Source organism: Trichomycterus rosablanca, unplaced genomic scaffold (assembly GCF_030014385.1).
Source record: "Trichomycterus rosablanca isolate fTriRos1 unplaced genomic scaffold, fTriRos1.hap1 scaffold_129, whole genome shotgun sequence".
NCBI classification, from domain to species: Eukaryota; Metazoa; Chordata; class Actinopteri; order Siluriformes; family Trichomycteridae; genus Trichomycterus; species Trichomycterus rosablanca.
This window is the reverse complement of record NW_026946961.1, coordinates 144394-168439: the sequence shown is the minus strand read 5'-3', so window position 1 is coordinate 168439 and position 24046 is coordinate 144394. Positions and strand designations below refer to the sequence as shown.

General features: G+C 38.5%; 3 protein-coding genes across 3 annotated transcripts; 2 read left to right on the top strand and 1 right to left on the bottom strand.

Moving 5' to 3' along the window:
• Positions 1–1438: 1438 nt before the first annotated feature.
• Positions 1439–1793, top strand: LOC134305208 (histone H2A-like; the record flags this gene model as incomplete). Its single annotated transcript, XM_062990090.1, has 1 exon — positions 1439–1793. A coding segment is annotated over one exon (355 nt), but the record flags the coding sequence as incomplete, so codon positions are not given.
• A 2296-nt stretch (positions 1794–4089) lies between these two features.
• Positions 4090–4541, top strand: LOC134305217 (histone H3). Its single transcript, XM_062990103.1, has one exon. It carries the CDS (start codon positions 4113–4115, stop codon positions 4521–4523), a length of 411 nt encoding a protein of 136 aa, XP_062846173.1. The 5' UTR covers positions 4090–4112; the 3' UTR covers positions 4524–4541.
• Positions 4542–6388: 1847 nt separating this feature from the next.
• LOC134305213 (histone H2B-like) lies at positions 6389–15986 on the bottom strand. The gene is made up of 2 exons (XM_062990096.1): positions 15613–15986; positions 6389–6406 (listed from the first exon to the last, which is right to left on the bottom strand). The coding sequence occupies exons 1-2, from the start codon at positions 15981–15983 to the stop codon at positions 6397–6399; spliced, it is 381 nt and encodes a 126-aa protein (XP_062846166.1). The 5' UTR covers positions 15984–15986; the 3' UTR covers positions 6389–6396.
• Between the last annotated feature and the right edge of the window lie 8060 nt (positions 15987–24046).

Genomic DNA, 24046 nt, shown 5'->3' with positions numbered 1-24046 from the left:
ACCCAAGAATACAAGGTATAAAACTTTCTAAGAACAACATAATTAAAATCTCAGCTTATGCTGATGATATAACAGTCTTTATTAAAAACCAATTTGAATACAATATATTAAAAGACTATTTTAATGAATATGAAATAATAGCAGGTGCAAAACTTAACCAAATGAAAACAGAAGGTATTTGGATAGGAGGAAATACACAACCCTATCTAGAAGTTAATATAAAAGAAGAAATAAAAGTACTGGGTATATATGTATCTAAAGACAGAGCACGTGAACTAAACTGGGAAAAGAAAGAAGAGTCAGTGAAACATGAACTGGACAAATTCAAAGGCTCTAACTATAAAACTCGCATACATATTATTAAAACCTTTATTTTATCTAAATTATTATTTCTTGCTACTGTTTTTCCACCAGATGAAAAATGTATTAATCGCCTGAACAAATTGTGTATTAAATTTATATGGAATACAAATAGGGAGGTAACAAAACGAACCCTTTTGTTTAAACCAAAGTTACAAGGAGGGTTAGGAGCAATCGACTTAGGCATTAAATTAAAAATTGCATTTTGTAAAAACATAGCACAAGCAATGGAAAGGAAGGCTAAGTGGATACTAAAGGAATCTGAATGGTTGAAACAAAAAGGAAAGAAAAGAAAAGATGTATTTTATTATAAACTTATTTATGGTGATTTCACATTTAAGCATACAAACTTAAATATTGACTGGATTAACTTATCAAATAAAGAAATTTATAAATTAATTAATACATTTTATCATGGAGAAACCTTACAGTATAGACAGACAGATTTAAATGAAAGTAAGATAATAATAAAGAACATACTCTCTAAAAATATTTCTGAAAATATAAGAGACACAATGTGGCTAATAATAAATTATAGATTACCTGTTAGAACAATTGTGAAATGGAGTTGTTATGTCACCACCACTAAATGTCCTATACATGGTTGTCTGGAAGAAGAAACAATTGAACATCTTTTGTTGAACTGTACAAGAACCACCAACATTTGGAATAAAGTAAAAACATTAAATTTGGATTTTGATATAAATATGAGAACAATAATGTATGGTATTTTTGATAATGTACATACAAATATTGAAGAATTTTACTGGCTAATTATTTGTGTGGTGAATACAAAGATTTGGAAAACAAGATGCAAAATAATTATAGACCAAATTAATATAAGTGCTGACATTGTTTGTAAACAGATTGTTTGTCACTTAAGACGGTTGCGAACTGAAGATCTTAAAGCTAAGAAAAAATTTCCATGGTCGATACTTAAGTTGTAAAAATTTGTATGTAATAGATTTTATGTTTTGTATGTGTTATTGCTGTGTTCTTTATCTGGTTCGGATTGTAATGTAATGATAATAACTTTGTTCTGAAAATCATGTCTTAATAAAGATCATATTTAAAAAAGGAAGACCGGTGGTAAGACTCGGGCTAAAGCCAAGACTCGTTCATCTCGTGCCGGTCTTCAGTTCCCTGTGGGCCGTGTTCACAGACTGCTACGTAAGGGTAATTACGCCCACCGTGTGGGAGCTGGTGCTCCTGTCTACTTGGCTGCCGTGCTGGAGTATCTGACCGCTGAGATCCTCGAGTTGGCTGGTAACGCCGCCAGAGATAACAAGAAGTCTCGTATCATCCCTCGTCATCTGCAGTTGGCCGTGCGTAACGACGAGGAGTTAAACAGACTGCTTGGAGGTGTAACCATCGCTCAGGGCGGTGTGCTGCCTAACATCCAGGCTGTTCTGTTGCCCAAGAAGACCGAGAAAGGAGCCAAGGCCAAGTAAAGTCGCTCTCGTGTTCTAACCAAAAGGCTCTTTTAAGAGCCCCCCATTTCCACAGAAAAAGTGCAATTTCCCCAGATAATGTGTAAATATAACAAATGTAATATCGTTTCATAGGCTCACACGGCATAAAACTCGCATGATTTATGACATGGTAAAATTAACAAGTCAATATGTACGATTTATTTTTTCCCTTTCTATTTATCTTTATATATATACAGTGTATCACAAAAGTGAGTACACCCCTCACATTTCTGCAGATATTTAAGTATATCTTTTCATGGGACAACACTGACAAAATGACACTTTGACACAATGAAAAGTAGTCTGTGTGCAGCTTATATAACAGTGTAAATTTATTCTTCCCTCAAAATAACTCAATATACAGCCATTAATGTCGAAACCACCGGCAACAAAAGTGAGTACACCCCTTAGTGAAAGTTCCTGAAGTGTCAATATTTTGTGTGGCCACCATTATTTCCCAGAACTGCCTTAACTCTCCTGGGCATGGAGTTTACCAGAGCTTCACAGGTTGCCACTGGAATGCTTTTCCACTCCTCCATGACGACATCACGGAGCTGGCGGATATTCGAGACTTTGCGCTCCTCCACCTTCCGCTTGAGGATGCCCCAAAGATGTTCTATTGGGTTTAGGTCTGGGGACATGCTTGGCCAGTCCATCACCTTTACCCTCAGCCTCTTCAATAAAGCAGTGGTCGTCTTAGAGGTGTGTTTGGGGTCATTATCATGCTGAAACACTGCCCTGCGACCTAGTTTCCGGAGGGAGGGGATCATGCTCTGCTCAGTATTTCACAGTACATATTGGAGTTCATGTGTCCCTCAATGAAATGTAACTCCCCAACACCTGCTGCACTCATGCAGCCCAAGACCATGGCATTCCCACCACCATGCTTGACTGTAGGCATGACACACTTATCTTTGTACTCCTCACCTGATTGCCGCCACACATGCTTGAGACCATCTGAACCAAACAAATTAATCTTGGTCTCATCAGACCATAGGACATGGTTCCAGTAATCCATGTCCTTTGTTGACATGTCTTCAGCAAACTGTTTGTGGCCTTTCTTGTGTAGAGACTTCAGAAGAGGCTTCCTTCTGGGGTGACAGCCATGCAGACCAATTTGATGTAGTGTGTGGCGTATGGTCTGAGCACTGACAGGCTGACCCCCCACCTTTTCAATCTCTGCAGCAATGCTGACAGCACTCCTGCGCCTATCTTTCAAAGACAGCAGTTGGATGTGACGCTGAGCACGTGCACTCAGCTTCTTTGGACGACCAACGCGAGGTCTGTTCTGAGTGGACCCTGCTCTTTTAAAACGCTGGATGATCTTGGCCACTGTGCTGCAGCTCAGTTTCAGGGTGTTGGCAATCTTCTTGTAGCCTTGGCCATCTTCATGTAGCGCAACAATTCATCTTTTAAGATCCTCAGAGAGTTCTTTGCCATGAGGTGCCATGTTGGAACTTTCAGTGACCAGTATGAGAGAGTGTGAGAGCTGTACTACTAAATTGAACACACCTGCTCCCTATGCACACCTGAGACCTAGTAACACTAGCGAGTCACTTGACATTTTGGAGGGAAAATGACAAGCAGTGCTCAATTTGGACATTTAGGGGTGTAGTCTCTTAGGGGTGTACTCACTTTTGTTGCCGGTGGTTTAGACATTAATGGCTGTATATTGAGTTATTTTGAGGGAAGAATAAATTTACACTGTTATATAAGCTGCACACAGACTACTTTTCATTGTGTCAAAGTGTCATTTTGTCAGTGTTGTCCCATGAAAAGATATACTTAAATATCTGCAGAAATGTGAGGGGTGTACTCACTTTTGTGATACACTGTATATATCACTTGCAGTAGCAAAACCAACAATTTAGACGATTAAAAGTGGTGCAGCAAACGTGTTTGTGTAATACACATGGAACAAAAATAATAATAATGCTAATAATAATATGGAAAATGAACGAAATATTCAATAATATATTTTTTAAAAAGGTATATACTTTAAATCCGATTGTAGGCTGTGTTTTAAAAGCACAAAGAGACAAAGGAAAGTATTATAAATCCCGCCAACAGCATAGAGGAAATACTTTGTTTTTTAAAACGAGGCAGCGGCAGAACACCGACCAGTCAGCGACATTTGACGTAAACACGTTCGTCCAATGAGAAAAGTGCTTCATTAAGACGCACAATGAGCGCGGAGCGGCTCTGGTACTTAAAAAGAGCGTGTTGGGCGGGCTAACATATTCTGTTCTACAGTTGGTGAAGTGCAGAGTTCCAGACGCGATGGCAAGAACCAAGCAGACCGCTCGTAAATCCACCGGTGGTAAAGCGCCGAGGAAGCAGCTCGCCACTAAGGCTGCCCGCAAGAGCGCCCCGGCTACTGGCGGTGTGAAGAAACCTCACCGTTACAGGCCAGGTACCGTGGCTCTGCGTGAAATCCGCCGTTATCAGAAGTCCACTGAGCTGCTCATCCGCAAGCTGCCCTTCCAGCGCCTGGTTAGAGAGATCGCTCAGGACTTTAAGACCGATCTGCGCTTCCAGAGTTCTGCCGTCATGGCTCTGCAGGAGGCCAGTGAGGCTTACCTGGTCGGCCTGTTCGAGGACACCAACCTGTGCGCCATCCATGCCAAGAGGGTGACCATCATGCCTAAGGACATCCAGCTGGCCCGCCGTATTCGCGGAGAGCGTGCTTAAACGAACCCACTCCATCCAGTTATCCCCAAAGGCTCTTTTAAGAGCCACTTACATGCTTCCACTGAAATTAGCACTTTTCATAACTTTTTTAATTTATTATTCCATTGTGTGTGCGTGTTCCGAGTTAAATTTTTAGTTATATTTATCAGTTTTAAATATTAGGAAAAACGGGTTTTTTTTGTGTGTGTGTGTGTAGAGATGTACTTTACATGTTCTTACAACAATTATAAGCAAGGTTACATAAGTACAGCAGATTAAAGATTGGCAGATGGTGTCTTATAACACATGATTAATAATGTTTATAGTGGTGTATGTTTATGGGGTTCTATAAAGCATTGAGTTAGTAAGAGTAATATAGTCGCTATGAGTAGTAGAGTAACAACAAAAACATGACAGTAAAGAAGAGGGAGCTGTAAATTGCAGCGGTGGTAAAAATATTACACTACTAATGCAAAAAAAAAGATAAATAATCAGTAATTATTATTCAGAATAATAAATAAATAATAAAATACTATTCTAGGTACTCAACACAGGGTAAATAGAAACATTTTAGAACAGACGTACTGTAAAATATTAAGTGTAAATTATCATAATTACTCATAATAATGATTTTTATTTCTATTATAGTTGTTGTAATAATAGTATTATTGGTGATGGTAGTAGTAGTAGTAACTGTAATTATAATGTTATGGAGAACCAATAGACGGTTAGTGGAGCGTTTCTTCCATCTTCCAACAAAATGTGAAAACACGAACTAAATCTGTGTGTTTATGTGTGTATGTGTGTGTTTTCTTTTATGTATGTGTATTTTTATGTATTTTTATGTAATATAAAAAATAGTTAGGAGAATTTAGTGGCGTTGGTGTTGCACGGTGTACACAGTGTGTATTTTACACAGAGATCGTATTAACTGATTGTAGTGTAATCTACAGTATGGCTGTACATTGGTAGAATGTAAACACGCTGGATGAAGGCATAAGGAATGAGCAGAATATTGAATGTTAACCATAAGACTGGTTATTGTAATAATGGTAATAAAACAACCGAATTCACAATGATGCCTTTTCTAATTTGGAAATTCATGTGTTTCAGCCGCCACCTTAGCTAACAAGTGTTAACAAGTGTTATAAGTGAGTGAGATAAAGACCATGACTGAATTAGATTAAAGGGGAAGGCCACTTCCTGTTCCAGCAGGACTATACCTCTGTGCATAAAGCAAAATCCACAAACATAAAGAGAAGCTCGGCTTCAAGAAACTCCAGTGTCCTGCACAGAGGCCTGACCGAAGCTCCACTGCACCACTGAGGAATTAAAGTTTTTGCTGGCACTCACACTCAGGCTGGAACTCATTGTTCTCGCTACCTGATTTGAAGGCATGAGGACCCAGGTGTGGTTCGTCATCTCCATTACATTTTACATTTTCAGCATTTAGCAGACGCTTTTATCCAAAGCGACTTACACACTGAGCGGAACACAATGAGCGGAACACAATGAGCAATTGAGGGTTAAGGGCCTTGCTCAGGGACCCAACAGTGGCAACTTGGTGGTGGCGGGGCTTGAACCGGCAACCTTCTGTTTACTAGTCCAGTACCTTAACCACTGAGCTATCACTGGCCCCAGGTGAGCCTTACAGTATTGCCAAAGCATTGAAAAGACAGAATATGAATATAAAAAATGAAACACGTATATATTTAACACTTTCTCTTTGTGGGTTAATTCAGACTGTTCCTCTGTTCGGGTGTATCAGTCCGTGTCTCTCAGACTGTTGCAGGCAGATACATACTGAGCTGCTACAGTGCTTCTCTCCTTCTCCTCTCCTAACATGATGCTCAGTTTCTGACTGCTGTTATTTGTGTAGTATGTAGATTCAGATTCAAGTAGCTCTGTAGGCATGACAGTAGGAAACAATATTGCCAAATGGTCGGTGTTTTCCTTTGGACTTATAAAATAATTCTACAGAAATCAGCATGCAGGGTTTCTGTTGGATGTTTGTCCCATTTAATAGAACTGTGAAATTTCAGTGGACCCCATACACATTCACTGCCATGCTGAAACTCCCTGATGCAGTAATGAGTACAGCCGTACTAGTATGGCCTAGTGGTTAGGGTACTGGACTAGTAATCAGAAGGTTGCTGGTTCAAGCCCCACCACTGCCAGGTTGCTGCTGTTGGGCCCTTGAGCAAGGCCCTTAACCCTCAATTGCTCCGATTGTACACTGTAACTGTACTGTACGTTGCTTTGGATAGAGGCGTCTGCTAAATGCTGAAAATGTAAATGTAATGATGAGACCAAGGTAAGTGTACTGCATTGTGTGCTCCAGGGCAGTGCTGACCATGGTAAACTGGTGCCATGTGTTCCTGACATCTAGGTTTGTTTTTGGAACACCATTTTTGTTTTCTTCAGATTTACTGCTAGGGCCCAGTTCTGGCTGTACTGCTCCAACAGGTCTAGGTGCAGCTGCATAGAGTAGAAATTTTACTTCACCGTCCTGCAGAGTGAGTCCGGGGGCTGCACACTAATTCATTTATGTAGATATTAAACAGTGATGGACTCAGACTGCAGTTCTGCAATTCTGTGTTGTGTATTGTGTATGTTTGTCACCGGTTCTTACAGCACTTTTGTTTCTTAGTAGTATCTGTGTGTGTTTGAGTAAAATGTGTGTATATACACATACACACACACACACACACACACACAAATACATAAAAAAATACATACATAAAAGAAAACACATATACATGGGTATGGCATGTGTAGGGCAGTTGTAGCCTAGCGGTTAAGGTACTGGACCAGTAATCAGAAGGTTTCCGGTTCAAGCCCCACCACTGCCAGGTTGCCACTGTTGGGCCCTTGAGCAAGGCCCTTAACCCTCGATTGCTTAGATTGTATACTGTCACAGTACTGTAAGTCGCTTTGGATAAAAGCTTCTGCTAAATGCTGAAAATGTAAATGTATGAACGTAACAGCTACATGACATTTTGTTTGTGTGTTGTCACATTTTGGCCACCAGATGGGAGCCACGCTCCACTAATTGTCTATTGGTTTTCCATAACATTATAAGTAACTAGTTATATTATAAGTTACTACTACTACTACCATCACCAATAATACTATTATTACGACAACAACTATAATATTAAAAACAAATTGATTATTATGAGTAATTATGATTATTTACAGTTAATATTTTACAATATGTCTGTCCTAAAATATATACCCTGTGTTGAGTACTTAGAATAGTGTTTTATTATTGATATTGATACATTATTCTGAATAATAATTACTGATTATTATTCCTCTTTTTTTGCAAGCTGCAATTTTCTGCTCCCTCTTCTTTACTGGCATGTTTTTGTTCTGTTACTCTGTTTAGTGCGAAGTAAAACACAGCTACCAAGCAGGACTAGATCGAGTCCAGGGTGCTTAACTGTCATGTAGCTGAAATGGAAGAAAAAAATAAACATAACAATTTATAATAATAATGATGATAAGAAGAAGAATACTACAATACACTAACATTTATTTCAGTTAGTTCTACATATTTGTGCTGTAAGATCTACAGAACATCCCCGTGTCAGCTTTAAGTTCACATATACTGACACATTTCTAAAACAACACATGGCTCCAACATTCACATTCTACTGATCTTTCTAACACTCACAAAACAGATTCAAGTCTATTTTAGCTATTTATCTGATACATCTCTTTTATAAAGATGCACTTTTTAATGTTTAACTTAGAAATGGCTTTAACACAGCTAACACTGAAACATAAAATGTCTTATTTCACTTATTTGGCTTTTATTGATACACAGCTAAGATCACTTTCACTTTAACCAAGATGTGTCTGACTTTGAAATATGTTTATGAAACGTTATGCTTTAGCAGAATATGACTTATAACTTCCCATTTCTCACAATACAGTGAAATATACAAACACATTTTTAACACAGATGTCACTTATAAAGACTTTATAAATCAGTATTGTTCAGCACAGAAGAATCTGAAAACGTATTTACTCAATTTTTATGTATTTATTTGTTTAATGTATTCATTGTTTATTTAGTTAATCACTCATTCATGACCCTAACACCCACTTTAACAAAACATTAATGGCTCTAGCAGTCCAGGTGAGACATATCCACCCATTTTACTTAAATTTTTTACTCTCTCTCTCACACACACACACCTGCAAAAGCTAGAACCAAACACAAGCGTTGTCCATTTACAGGGGTTGGACAAAATAACTGAAACACCTGGTTTTAGACCACAATAATTTATTAGTATGGTGTAGGGCCTCCTTTTGCGGCCAATACAGCGTCAATTCGTCTTGGAAATGAGACATATACAAGTCCTGCACAGTGGTCAGAGGGATTTTAAGCCATTCTTCTTGCAGGATAGTGGCCAGGTCACTACGTGATGCTGGTGGAGGAAAACATTTCCTGACTCGCTTCTCCAAAACACCCCAAAGTGGCTCAATAATATTTAGATCTGGTGACTGTGCAGGCCATGGGAGATGTTCAACTTCACTTTCATGTTCATCAAACCAATCTTTCACCAGTCTTGCTGTGTGTATTGGTGCATTGTCATCCTGATACACGGCACCGCCTTCAGGATACAATGTTTGAACCATTGGATGCACATGGTCCTCCAGAATGGTTCGGTAGTCCTTGGCAGTGACGCGCCCATCTAGCACAAGTATTGGGCCAAGGGAATGCCATGATCTGGCAGCCCAAACCATCACTGATCCACCCCCATGCTTCACTCTGGGCATGCAACAGTCTGGGTGGTACACTTCTTTGGATCTGTCTCGCGTGTGTCAGTAAAGGTGGACTCATCAGAGAACAATACATGTTTCACATTGTCCACAGCCCAAGATTTGCGCTCCTTGCACCATTGAAACCGACGTTTGGCATTTGCACGAGTGACCAAAGGTTTGGCTATAGCAGCCCGGCCGTGTATATTGACCTTGTGGAGCTCCCGACGGACAGTTCTGGTGGAAACAGGAGAGTCAAGGTGCACATTTAATTCTGCCGTGATTTGGGCAGCCGTGGTTTTATGTTTTTTGGATACAATCCGGGTTAGCACCCGAACATCCCTTTCAGACAGCTTCCTCTTGCGTCCACAGTTAATCCTGTTGGATGTGGTTTGTCCTTCTTGGTGGTATGCTGACATTACCCTGGATACCTTGGCTCTTGATACATCACAAAGACTTGCTGTCTTGGTCACAGATGCGCCAGCAAGACGTGCACCAACAATTTGTCCTCTTTTGAACTCTGGTATGTCACCCATAATGTTGTGTGCATTGCAATATTTTGAGCAAAACTGTGCTCTTACCCTGCTAATTGAACCTTCACACCCTGCTCTTACTGGTGCAATGTGCAATTAATGAAGATTGGCCACCAGACTGGTCCAATTTAGCCATGAAACCTCCCACACTAAAATGACAGGTGTTTCAGTTATTTTGTCCAACCCCTGTATATATTACACATTCCTAAACACAATTTTACCCTCATGTTTTATTCACCCTACACCTCGTCCTACACCGCTGCAGGTTTTTTAGATGTATTTTTTTATCCTAACGTGTCTCTAATGCTACTTTCACAAGCACTGAAAGGTTTTTAAAGCTATTTGTTTGTTTTATTTCAATTTCACTACAAATTTGACTTAATATGACTTTTGGTCATACACTGCTCTATTCTCCCACTGTCTTATATCCTAGTATGGGGTATTTTTTGGGCTACATTGTCATGTCTCTAATGGCTATCTGTCCCACCTAATTGTACAATATTAAAATTATAGTATATTGTAATAAGGTTTAGGGTTGCATAGAAGCCCTGTTGAATTTCTTTTTTTAACATGTTTAAAACGGCAAAATTATTAAAATTAACTTTAGTTACAGAAAAAAAAAACATCAAATCGATTGTGGACCAATTTACTGAGGAAAAACTACAGTGGCCAAGAAGTGCAAAACAAATTAACATTTTAGAAAACAAATTTACAACAAAAACAAAAACAAATTTACTAGAGCTGAAACACTTTTAACAATGCCGAAACAAATTTACAAATGGTCGATCTGAAGGAAAGGCTAGGTATATATAAATCCATATATATATATGTCAGAATGCATATAAATGGAGCCACTTAATGCTGTTTAATGATAATAATTGACCATTACACTCTCAGCTTAAACAAAACTTCAATCCTAACAATAATAACAGGACGATATTTTAAGTGTATCCAGAGCAGTAGAGAGAACAGAGTGGTGACACTCCCGTAGAGAACCGTTGTAATGTTTTTATTTTAGTTTTTTTTACTGGAGTAATATTTTACCTTGGATATCTCTACTTTAACTCGACTACATTCTGCACCTTCTCCAGCACTTACATTAGACAAAATGAACTTGTGCATATTCACAATGAATTCATTAATGTATTACATGTAGGAATCAATGTTATAATAGTTTTATTTCCTTGTGACTTTTTTTCTCTCTAATTTAGTAAGTTTTAATACGTTTTTATAGTGGGTTTGCTAGTTCTTTTTAATTTTTATTATTTTTTTAATGCTTAGTTTTAGTTTAGTTTTTATTAGTTCTAGTATTAGTTTTAATTTAGTTTAAATAAATATTGTGTAATAAAAACTCAACAAAAGATACCATTTAAAAATGTTTTTCAAATACTGTTGAACAACCAACTGTCCACAAAAACTGTAACAGTCCACAGGATAGCAGCCGTAAGTGCAAAATGTGTTTAATACTGCTGCTGAAATGTAGTTGTTGACAGTTACCATCTTTCAGCCAGTTATTTAAAATGAGCTGGTAAAACATGAACTGGTAAAAGTGAGGATCTTTACCTGTTCATAACCCTGCCACTGAAAACAGGCGCTCATAATATGAACCATTTCTAGATGCAACACCAGTGGTGTAACTGGGAGCTCATGGGCCCCAGTGCAAAAAAAATTTTTTGGGCCCCCTCAACAAATTGCATACACTGTAAAAAAATGAATCAGTGGTCCAGTAGATTTTTTACAAATGTTTTGTGTTAAATTTATTTAATGGAATTAAGTTCTTGAATTTATGGCTATTATTTGAGTAAATTTTACAGTAGTGTTCAAAATAATAGCAGTTCAACACCATTAACATGGTAAATCACTGTTTTTAGTAGAAATGCTATTTCTACATAGCAAAAAATTGACTTGAAAGTGTAGTAGAGTAATGAAAACAAAACAAACCCAACAATTAGGACATGCATGCCGCTCATTCTGAGTAATCGAAGCATTGATTGAAAGGGGGTTGTTCAAAATAATAGCAGTGAGGAGTTCAATTGGTGAAGTCATTCATTCTGCAGAAGAACGGGTGTCAGTTTTGGCCCTTATTTAATGTAGGAGGGGGGCAAATGTTGCACAGCTTGGTCATAGCACATTTCCTTTTGAAATACTGGGGAAAATGAGTTGTTCCAGACATTGTTCTGATGAACAGCATACTTTGATTAAAAAGTTGATTGTAGAGAGAAAAAGCATACAGAGAAGTGCAGCAAATTATCGGCTGCTCAGCTAAAATGATCTCAAATGCCTTGAAGTGACAACCAAAACCTGAAAGATACGGAAGGAAGCGTGGAACTACTGTTCAATTGGATCGAAGATTAGCCAAAATAGCAAATACTCAGTCAATGATCACCTCCAGAAGGATCAAGGAACATGTGAAGTTACCAGTGAGTACAGATGATGATTAAGTGAAGCCAATTTACCAGCAAGAACTCCTATCAAAGTCCCGTTGTTAAGAAAAAGACGTGTCCTGAATGGGTTCAAATCTGCCAAGGAACACATTGACTGGTCCAAAGAGAAATGGCTCAACATTGTGGACTGGTGAAAGCAAAATTGTTCTATTTGGGTCTAGTGGCCGTAGACAGTATGTCAGACGACCCCCGAGCACTGAATTCAAGCCAAAGTTCACTGTGAAGACAGTAAAGCATGGTGGTACAAAATGATGATATGGGGATGTTTATCATACCATGGTGTTACACCTATTTATCACATACGAGGGATCATGGATCAGTTTAAATATATCAGAATACTTGAGGAGATCATGTTGTCTATAACGAAGAAGAAATGTCCTTAAAATGGGTGTTTCAACATGACAATGACCCAAAACATCTTGGTGACAGACAAACAAGATTAAGGTAATAGAGTGACCAGCCCAATCCCCTGACTTCAATCCCATAGAGAACTTGTGTTCTGACGTCTGAAACACGTTTTTTTGAGGCAAAACCCAAAAATGCAGAAGAACTGTGGAATGTAGTCTAATCATCCTGGACTGGAATACCTGTTCAGAGGTGCCAGAAGTTGATCGACTCCATGCAACACAGATCTCGGAAACAATTGTTCTGCCACTAAATATTAGTTCAGTAATTTAAAGTAAAGAGAAACCTTAAACATTTTTTCATGTTATAGACACATTTTTTGAGTTTTTAAAGAAAAATGCTGCACTGCTATTATTTTGAACAGCCTAATATTCATTTTTCTTAATTTTCTGTAAAGGATTGACACAAACTGGCTAAATGTTGTTAATGTTTTGATTTAGAATTGAAAGTGGAGTATTTTCAGTGCATTTGCATTTATGGAAATAAAAGTTATTATAATGATTTTGTGCTTTATTCACTTTTTTAAAATCACTGCTATTTTTTTGAACACCACTGTACTTATTAAACAATGCTATAAAATCTACTTATTTTATTTGTGTGAATATAAAAATAAGTTATATAAATAAGTTGCTTTAAATTTTCAAGCACTTCCAGTCTGCGCGCGTGCGTTTTTTTTTTTTTTTTTTAAATACACCTTCTAACCCGCAACGGTTGTGAAGAGCCTCCACAACGGAATCCAGATTGCACAGTTTGTGAGCAAATGAACTAAGGTAAGTAATTCTGTTCTATTAATCTGTATAGTTACCACAGTTTATTACTGTAAACTTAGAATTAGTGTGTTAGAATGTGTCGGAATGCATGTCGTTATTACACTTACTTTAAATCAACAACATTATATGTGAGAGATGCTGTAATGAGTCTTGTAGTTTGATTTATTGCAACGTCTCACTTTTCTCATTTGAAAATAGGTTGAGCTGTTCTTCAGGCTTGCCATTTTGTTAACTGAGGTAGTTAGGTGGTTCATTTTTCAACCTTTTTTGTAACTTGGCAAATATCTCTGTTGGCTGAGGTAAGTTAGCTAGCTAATAAAAACTTTTCTCATTTTAATGCATTGAGGAAACAACTTTAACCCAGTGTTGAGAGCAAAGTTAAAACTCGATAACACACAGATGGTTAGATGAATGAAGTTTTATCTGAAGCCGGAAAAAAGTTTTGCATTTATCTGTAAACATGCTAAGCTTGTTAGAGAAAACATAGTTAACTTAATTTAAACCTCATGTCAGGGTAGTTAACTTGATTAACCACAACATAACGAGTCATTTTTTTGCAAACCTCAATTATCTTAATATTCAGTCATTTGAGACATTTTAATTATTTCAATTTGGTGCATTTCATTCTAATATAGATAAAACTATAAAAATGTAATTAAAATGAAACTTGTTAAACTAAAAACTTAACTTGTTATACTAAAAATGTAATGTTTATTAACTGCATGTTTTGACAAGACAAATTAAAGTATTAACAAATTACTTTTGACCCTTTTCATACCATAATAATTGATGTTGCAGGAACCTGAAGGTTTAGAGGTGGACCAGCCCTCGTTGGTAGTAGTTGTGATGATGAACATGAGAGCTTCTGCAGGTGACACACTAAAGGACATCATGATTATTATTGAGAAAGTACATGTCATCACAGGACTAAAAGATAATGCTATAGCTTGTGCTGCCTTCCTTGGCTTGACCTATGTGCTAAACCTCAGTTATCCCAGCCGGCAGACATTACAAAGGCATGGCTGTGGAAGAAGAGAGCCAAGTATTGGACTGGCCTACCAGAGAGAACGTGTGGAGAATTTTGTAAGAAGTGACTATGACAACAACCGTGTACTGTTGCACACCTTAAGACTTCAGTTTTCAGGAACAATGGCACAAAATACACCAGAACACTTCATTGCTAGGTATTCAAGGTGCCAAAACATCTTTGTGTTGAGACGGAATGGCAACATTACAAAGTGGTAAATGCTTTACCATCCCAGCTTTTCTGGAAGGTGCTGCAGCCCTGAAATGCAAGAATGGATGTTTACTAACACATAAAATAGTTTGATTAAAAATTTATCACGATTAAAAATGTAAGGCCTTAATCGCGTTAATTACCGCGATTAACGACAGCCCTAATAATAATATGAACTAATTCATGAGACACACATCAGAAAAACATCAACTTAACTTTTGCTGTGGTCATTTTGCAGGCTAGCGTGGAGAGCAGAAACGGAATGTAAACATGAAGTGCCGTCAGGGAGCCCAATCCCCCCAATCTCAATCCGCTCCCTACTCACTCCCCCTCTTCACTCCGCCTCCGTTTGCGCGTTCACGTGGAGGGTCCCTCTGTAGTGGATTGTTAGTGAGGAGGGAGCGGATTGGGAAAGACCGCATGAGGTACAGTACGGTGCTCGAGTGGAAAACATCGATTTCATATCAGTTCACAATGCTCATGAATAAAATGATGAACACGAAAACGAAGGCTATTCTTTCTATAATTTTAGTACGTTCTCGTTAGTTTTGTAAACGCCTAATACAGTTAGTTAGTTATCGTTTTTTATTTTTTATTTTAACAGCACCGGGTTTGTTTGGCGAGATCAAGGAGTGTAGCAACTCTCTCTCTACGGCTCTGAGTGTATTATAATAACTTTAAGAGTACAGTGATATTTTATTGTGTAATCTCCTAAACTCACCACATAGTGACAGTCGTGGACAAATCGTGAAGAACAGCAGTGACCAAAAATAGTAATATATTAATAAATAAAAAAAAATCAAGTATTATAAACATGTGAGGCTATCTAGATAGTGTGTATGACATATTCAGATCTAATATTTAAAAAGAGGAAAATTCTCTTAACTTGATAAGATGGGTGGCTCTTAAAAGAACCGTTGGTTTGCTAGAGCGACTAAGGCGCTTTACTTGGAGCTGGTGTACTTGGTGACGGCCTTGGTACCCTCGGACACGGCGTGCTTGGCCAGCTCACCGGGAAGCAGCAGGCGCACGGCGGTCTGGATCTCCCTGGAGGTAATGGTGGAGCGCTTGTTGTAGTGAGCCAGACGAGAGGACTCACCAGCGATACGCTCGAAAATGTCGTTGACGAAGGAGTTCATGATGCCCATAGCCTTGGAGGAGATCCCGGTATCAGGGTGGACCTGTTTCATGACCTTGTACACGTAGATAGCGTAGCTCTCCTTCCTGGCCTTTCTGCGCTTCTTGCCTCCTTTGCCGGCGGTCTTGGGGACGGTTTTCTTGGAGCCCTTCTTGGGCGCGGCCTTCGCTGGTTCAGGCATGATGCTGCTGTTTTTTCTAGAGCAAACTGAAAGTGAATGAAGATGCTCTACACGCCCGCTTTATTAACCCTGCATGCAGAGTAAGCCAAGTTGAAACACGTAACTCTGATTGGTCCAAGGTCCTGGGTTTCTATTGGACAGACAACAAACCGTTCCACGCCCCCTTCTGCCCCATTCACTAGAATCTGTTCTTTGTTGTCTGTTCCCGCTTAATCTGAGGTCGATACATGTTTTAAAACCGAATATAAAATAATCCATAGCAATATTTTATTTATCAATATTTTATAGTTAGGATAAATAGATAGATAATTTTTTGTTTGTTTTTTAAGCGAAGCATTCGGGCACAATGTTTTACTGTATTTTACACAAAGATCGTGTTAATGATTGTAGTGTAATCTACAGTATGGTTGTACATTGGTAGTATGCAAACACGCCGTTTGAAGGCTAAACGAGAGATCTGATAGTAAACGTAATACTAAAACTACTAATGATAACACCAAGCTTTTAGGGCTACATAAGTGAACTGATAAAAAATGCATCAGTGAATGTGTTATTTTTATTTATAATGATGCTTTCAAGCTATGGGGGCTAAACGAGTGATCTGCAAATCTACAAACGCATCAGTGAACGTACTATTACTAAACACTAATAATAATAATAAACAAGAAGGAATTTCTCTTTTGCAGAAAATATGGGTGGCTCTTAAAAGAGCCGTTGTGTTAGCGTGGAGGTCTGAACGTTTAACCCCCGAATCCGTACAGGGTGCGTCCCTGGCGTTTCAGAGCGTACACCACGTCCATTGCGGTGACGGTCTTTCTCTTGGCGTGCTCGGTGTAGGTGACGGCATCACGGATGACGTTCTCAAGGAAAACCTTGAGCACACCGCGGGTCTCCTCGTAGATCAAGCCGGAAATACGCTTCACACCGCCACGGCGAGCCAAACGGCGGATGGCGGGTTTAGTAATACCCTGGATGTTATCACGGAGAACTTTGCGGTGACGCTTAGCGCCTCCTTTTCCAAGACCTTTGCCGCCTTTTCCTCTTCCGGACATCGTTACTGCTCTCGTCGAGATGAAGCGAGTCAATGCAGGACGAGCGTTCACAGCGAGCCTGTTATTTCCCTCTACCGGACCTAGTTGAAGACAATGGGGCGGAGTTAAGCAGCGACCGCCCACTGTGACCGCAGCTGCTCGGAGTAGATCTCATGTAAAGCGCATAACTTAGTACCTCCACTGTTTTTACCCCACAGTAAATCAGTCCACATTCGATGTGATGTATTCCACATGACATATTTTTCTGTAACTAATGTGTAATGTTAAGAATTTTTTTCTAAACATGTTGTGCCAAAAGAAAGAAAGACAAACAAAGAAACAACCCTAAACCCTATTACAATGTACTACTGTATAATCGCCATGTTTGTCGCATTTTTTAATATTGTACAATTAGGTGGGAAAAAGAGCCATTAGATGCATGACAATGTAGCCCAAAAAAAAAACATATTAGGAATACGGAAAGACAGTGTGGGAGAATACAGCAGTGTATGATCAAAAATTCATATTAGTTCATATCAGTACAGTTGTAGTGAATATTGAATTTGAAAGAAACAAATAGCTTTAGAAACCTTTCAGTGCTAGTGAAAGTAGCATTAGAGTCACGTTATGATAAAAACAAAGATCTAAAACACCTGCAGCAGTGTAGGAGGAGGTGTAGGGTAAAGAGAACATGAGGGTAAAATTGTGTTGGAATGTGTAATATATAAATGGACAACACCAGTGTTTGTTGCTAGCTTTTGCAGATGTGTGAGTGTGTGTGTGTGAGAGAGTATGCTGGATCTGCTAGAGAAGTTCTGTCAGACCTGGGCCCTGACAGTAAATCCTGATAAATCTAAAATCATGATCTTCCAAAAGAAAGCCAGATCTCAGGAGAGCAGGTACACTTTCAATCTAGGAGACACCGCCTTAGACCACACCCTTTCTTATGATTACCTGGGGCTCAAAATCAGCGCCTCAGGAGGCTTCGGTCTGGCAGTAGAAGCACTGAAAGAGAAAGCCTGCAGAGCCCTCTATTCAATTAAAAACAAATTCATTAAGATTGACATCCCAATTGGAATCTGGTTAAAGATCTTTGACAGTATAATCCTGCCCATTGCGCTATACGGTAGTGAAGTATGGGGTCAACTCAGTCATCATGACTACACTAGATGGGACAAGCATCCCACTGAAGTCCTGCATGCAGAATTCTGCAGAATGATTTTAAACCCAACCAAAGCATGCAGGGCTGAATTAGGTCGATACCCATTAATTATTAATGTTGATAAAAGAGCCCTTAAATTCTGGATGCACCTAAAATCCAGTCCCAAAACAAGCCTGCAGTTTCAGGCACTCCAATCCCAAGAGCTCTACCCTGAAAAGAGTCCTGTGTGTCAGCTGGTCCAGAGACTGACCAACACACTGACCCCTAACAACCCTAACTCTCTGACCAGCACTGCTTCCCAAACACCAATCAGGATCACCCAAATTATCAAACACCTCATAAACACTTATCTGGTACATTGGACAACGCAAACTCAATCCCAAAACAGACTAAACTGCTATCTGACCCTAAAACATGAATACAACCTGGCCACGTATCTCCTTACTGTCCGAGATACGAAGCAGAGACACATTCTCACCAAATACAGACTGAGTGACCACAGCCTGGCCATCGAGAGAGGCAGGATTAAAAAGTCCTGGATCCCCAGAGAGGAGAGACTGTGTGGTCACTGCAGGACAGGTGAGGTTGAGACAGAGGTGCACTTGCTTCTAAACTGCCCAAAATACACAACAATCAGAAACAAATATTATAATCAGTTAGAAAGAGAGGTGAGCGGCTTCAGATCGCCGACAGACAGCCAGAAACTGGCAATTATATTAGGAGAGGGACCATCAGCCTCCACTGCAGCCAAATATGTACACGAGTGTCACACACTCCGGGACAGTGAGTGAAACACCAAATAATACCCCCCTTCCACCCCCCCCCCCCCCCCCACACACACACACACACATCACAAACCCACCAAACACACATCACACACACATCACACACACACCACACACACACATAGTAATATTTTATCTTTTTTTGTGTGAATAATTGTCTAATTACATAATTAATATTTTCTCACCATTTTTTTCAATATATACACCTGTTTTTTATTTCTTTTGTAAATATTTATATATACTATGTGTATGCTTTGACAATACAAATATAGAAATGTGTCATGTCAATAAAGCAAATTCAATTGAATTGAATTGAGAGAGAGAGAGAGAGAGAGAGAGAGAGAGAGAGAGAGAGAGAGAGAGAGAGAGAGAGAGAGAGTAAAAAAAAAAAAAAAGTAAAATAGGTGGATATTTACATTTAGCAGACACCTTTATCCACAGCGACTTACATTACAGTATACAGTCAGAGCAATTGAGGGTTAAGAGCCTTGCTCAAGGGCCCAACAGTGATAACCTAGCAGTGGTGGGGCTTGAACCAGTGACCCTCTGGTCACTGGCCTAGTACCTTAACCACTAGGCTACAGCTGGCCCTGGATATGTGTTACCTGGACTGCTAGAGCCATAGATGTTTTGTTAAAGTGAATGTTAGGGTCATGAATGAATGAGTGAATAACTAAATAAATACATAAACAATGAATACATTAACAAATAAATACATAAAAAATGTGTAACGCAGTGTTTGGATTTGTCTGTGCTGAACAATACTGATGCAGGTCTTTATAAGTGACATCTGTGTTAAAAATGTGTTTGTATATTTCACTGTATTGTGAGAAATGGGAAGTTATAAGTCATATTCTGCTAAAGCATAACGTTTCATAAACATATTTCAAAGTCAGACACATCTTGATTAAAGTGAAAGTGGTCAAAGCTGTGTATCAATAAAATCCAAATAAGTGAAAGAAGATATTTTATGTTTCAGTGTTAGCTGTGTTAAAACCATTTCTGAGTTTTAAAAGGAATTATAAAAAAAAAAAAAAAAGATTTGAATCTGTTGTGTAGGAGCCATGTGTTGTTTTAGGAATGTGTCAGTGTATGTGAACTCAAATTAAGTAATTAATTTATTTATTTTCTTATTTTATGGGGGGGGGACTGGGTTTTTTATTTCCCTCTCAGTTTATGATTTAGGTGTGTGCGAGTGTATCCAGCTTCACCGTAATGTGTTCGCGAACAGAACTGTAAGTGCAAAAGATAAAAACTGCAATTTCTTAACAAGACATGGGCGTCTATTTATTTACTGAAGTCAGAAGTAAAGCCGGTTAAGGTTTACAATTTAAATCCCCATTACGGTACTAAACATCGTGAAATACAAGAATGTGAACAATGTACAACATTCAGGTGTGAAGCTTTGCTAGCTCAAATACAAAAGCAATAAGGTTTTTTTTAAAGCGCTTTATGTACTTTTTGGATATCACAAAGCTGGTCTTGACTGCTTCAAAGGACTGAAAAACAGCAAATGAAGTCATTAAGTTCCAAAAGGTATAGAAATAAGATTTTGTGTATTGTTAATGTGGAAACCTACACTTTTTATGCTCACCTGTTTTCGTGAAAGTAAATTAAATAGTGAAATGATGTTGATGTTTTTACTCTGCCTCCTTCTAATCGTCATTGCCTGATAGTAAAAATAGGATTATTATTATTATTATTATTACATGTTGGGGATATCCTAATTATGGTTAGAACTAGCTTGGGGTTATCCTAATTTGGGTTAGATACATGTTGGGGTTATCATATTTACGGTTAGAAACATTTTGGGGTTATTATAGTTTGGGTTAGAAACATGTTGGGGTTATCATAGTTCAGGTCAGAAATAACTTGGGGTTATCCTAATTAGGGTTAGAAGGAAGTTGGGCTTAAATTGGACTCAACAGACATCATCTGTGCTGCCTAGGAACACAAGGCACATCTGGAGGTGATGAACCACACCTGGGTCCTCATGCCTTCAGATCAGGTAGCGAGAACAATGAGTTCCAGCCTGAGTGTGAGTACCAGCCGGAGAACCTGCAAACGGAGACAAAACCCCGTCAGAAATGGGAGTCGGTGCTGCGGGACTCAGAGGACAAAGGTTAAAGTTACACACACACAGTGGCGGCTCAAACACATGAATTACCAAATTAGAAAAGGCATCATTGTGAATACGGTTGTTTTATTACCATTATTACAATAACCAGTCTTATGGTTAACATTCAATATTCTGCTCATTCCTGATGCCTTCATCCAGCGTGTTTACATTCTACCAATGTACAGCCATACTGTAGATTACACTACAATCAGTTAATACGATCTCTGTGTAAAATACAGACTGTGTACACCGTGCAACACCAACGCCACTAAATCCTCCTAACAATTTTTATATTACATAAAAATACATAAAAATATACATACATAAAAGAAAACACACACATACACACATAAACACACAGATTTAGTTCGTGTTTTCACATTTTGGCCACGAGATGGAAGAAACGCTCCACTAATCATCTATTGGTTCTCCATAACATTATAATTACAGTTACTACTACTACTACCATCACCAATAATACTATTATTACAACAACTATAATAGAAATAAAATTATTATTATGAGTAATTATGATTATTTACACTTAATATTTTACAGTATGTTTGTTCTAAAATGTCTCTAATTACCCTGTGTTGAGTACCTAGAATAGTATTTTATTATTGTTATATTATTCTGAATAATAATTACTGATTATTAATCTTTTTTTTTTTGCATTAGCAGCGTAATATTTTAACCACTGCTGAAATTTACGGCTCCCTCTTACTTACCGTCATGTTTGTGTTGTTACTCTACTACTCATAACGACTATATTACTCTTACTAACTCAATGCTCTATAGAACCCCATAAACATAAACCACTATAAACATTATTAATCATGTGTTATAAGACACCATCTGCCAATCTTTAATCAGCTGTACTTATGTAACCGTGTTTATAATTGTTGTAAGAACATGTTAAGTACATCCTACACACAGTTTTTCCTAATATATATATAATTGTAAACTGTGTTTTAAAAGCACAAAGAAAGAAAGGAAAGTATTATAAATCCCGCCAACAGCATAGAGGAAATATTATGTTTTCTAAAACGAGGCAGCGGCAGAACGCCGACCAGTAAGCGACATTTGACGTAAGCACGTTTGTCCAATGAGAAAAGTGCGTCACCAAGACGCCCAATGAGCGCAGAGCGGCTCTGGTACTTAAATTGAGCGTGTTGGACGGGCCAACATATTCTGTCGGAAGACAAACTGCAACCCATTTCATGCCATTTTCTTGAAAACTAACAAAGGGGAGAATTTATACATTTATATATAAATAAATTGACAAATTTTATGATGTAAGCCGACAATGAGCTTCCCCTCTTTGAAAGACCAGCAGCCGCCACTGATATATATATATATATATATATATATATATATACAGTATATATATACAGTATATATATATATATATATATAGTATATATATATATATATATATTTGGTGCTCTTAGAGCAGGGGTGTCAAACTCACTAACTTTGAACTTGACCCGGGGTGTCCAAACATTTGCATAACTTGGACGGAAATTTGACAATAGGCTTCAGGAAATACACACACATTCTAATCAGCAGAAAGCAAAGTAAAAAGTGTTAGGGTGAGGAACAAACCCAGGTCTCCATGTTGCTGCACTGCTGCCATTCAGCCCGGTGTGACACTGTGCCTTCAGTGATATCTTGTCCTCCTTGATCTTACTGCAGCTTTTGACACCATTAATCACTCCATTCTTCTGTCCCGCCTTGAATCCTCTGTCAACATCACTGGTACTGCCCTTTTGTGGTTAAGGTCATATCTCATAAACAGACAACAGTTTGTTAATATCAACAATTGTAGTTCTGCCATTGCTCCACTGTCCCAAGGCGTTCCCCAAGGCTCAGTGTTAGGTCCCCTTTTGTTTATTCTTTATATGCTCCCCCTTGGTGACATCATACGTCGGCATGGTTTACATTTCCACTGCTATGCTGATGATATTCAGCTTTACATCTCCTCCAAATCCATTAATACTGAACTTCACTCCACTCTGACAAATTGCATCACTGAAATGAAATTGTGGATGAAAGCTAATTTCCTCAAATTAAACTGTGAAAAATCAGATATGATCATCGTAGGTCCTACAACCCTGGCAAAAACCACAAAAAATTTTCAAATTACCATTGATAATGACACTTTGTCTCCGTCTTCTAACATCCGAAATCTTGGTGTAATTTTTGATAGCAACCTCTCTTTTGACCGCCATGTAAATCACATCACCAAAACTGCTTTCTTTCATCTAAAAAACATAGCACGTCTACGTCCATCACTCTCCTTTTCTGCCGCCGAAACCTTGATTCATGCTTTTATTACATCCAGAATTGATTATTGCAATAGCATCCTTTATGGTACATCTAACAAAATCCTAAAAAAACTTCAGTATATCCAGAATTCAGCTGCTCGCCTCCTTACTCATACTCGCTCCCGTGATCATATTACACCTGTTCTACAAAAACTTCATTGGCTTCCCGTTGCTCAACGCATTCAATTCAAAATTCTTCTATTCACTCACAAAGCTCTCCATAATCAGGCCCCATCCTACCTCACCGACCTGCTCCATCAGCACATTCCCTCCCGTAGCCTTCGCTCTTCTGAGGCTAACCTACTGTCCATACCCTCTAGGACCAAGCACCGGACCTGGGGTGACAGGGCCTTTTCCATAGCTGCTCCATCTTTATGGAATGCTCTCCCCAAACACCTACGAGATTGTCCTGACCTGTCCAAATTCAAGTCACTTCTCAAAACTCATCTATTCAGAGTGGCATTTAACTTGTAACAACACAAAATAAATGCTTTTATTTTTGCTATTCTTTTTAATAGTTTTTATACTTAGATCACGACAGAAATGTGAAGTCCTAGATCCTAAAACTTGTAAAGTTTTCAGTTTCCTGATTGCATGTAAATCTGTCCTGCTTCTGTCTAATTTTAAGAAATTGTTCTA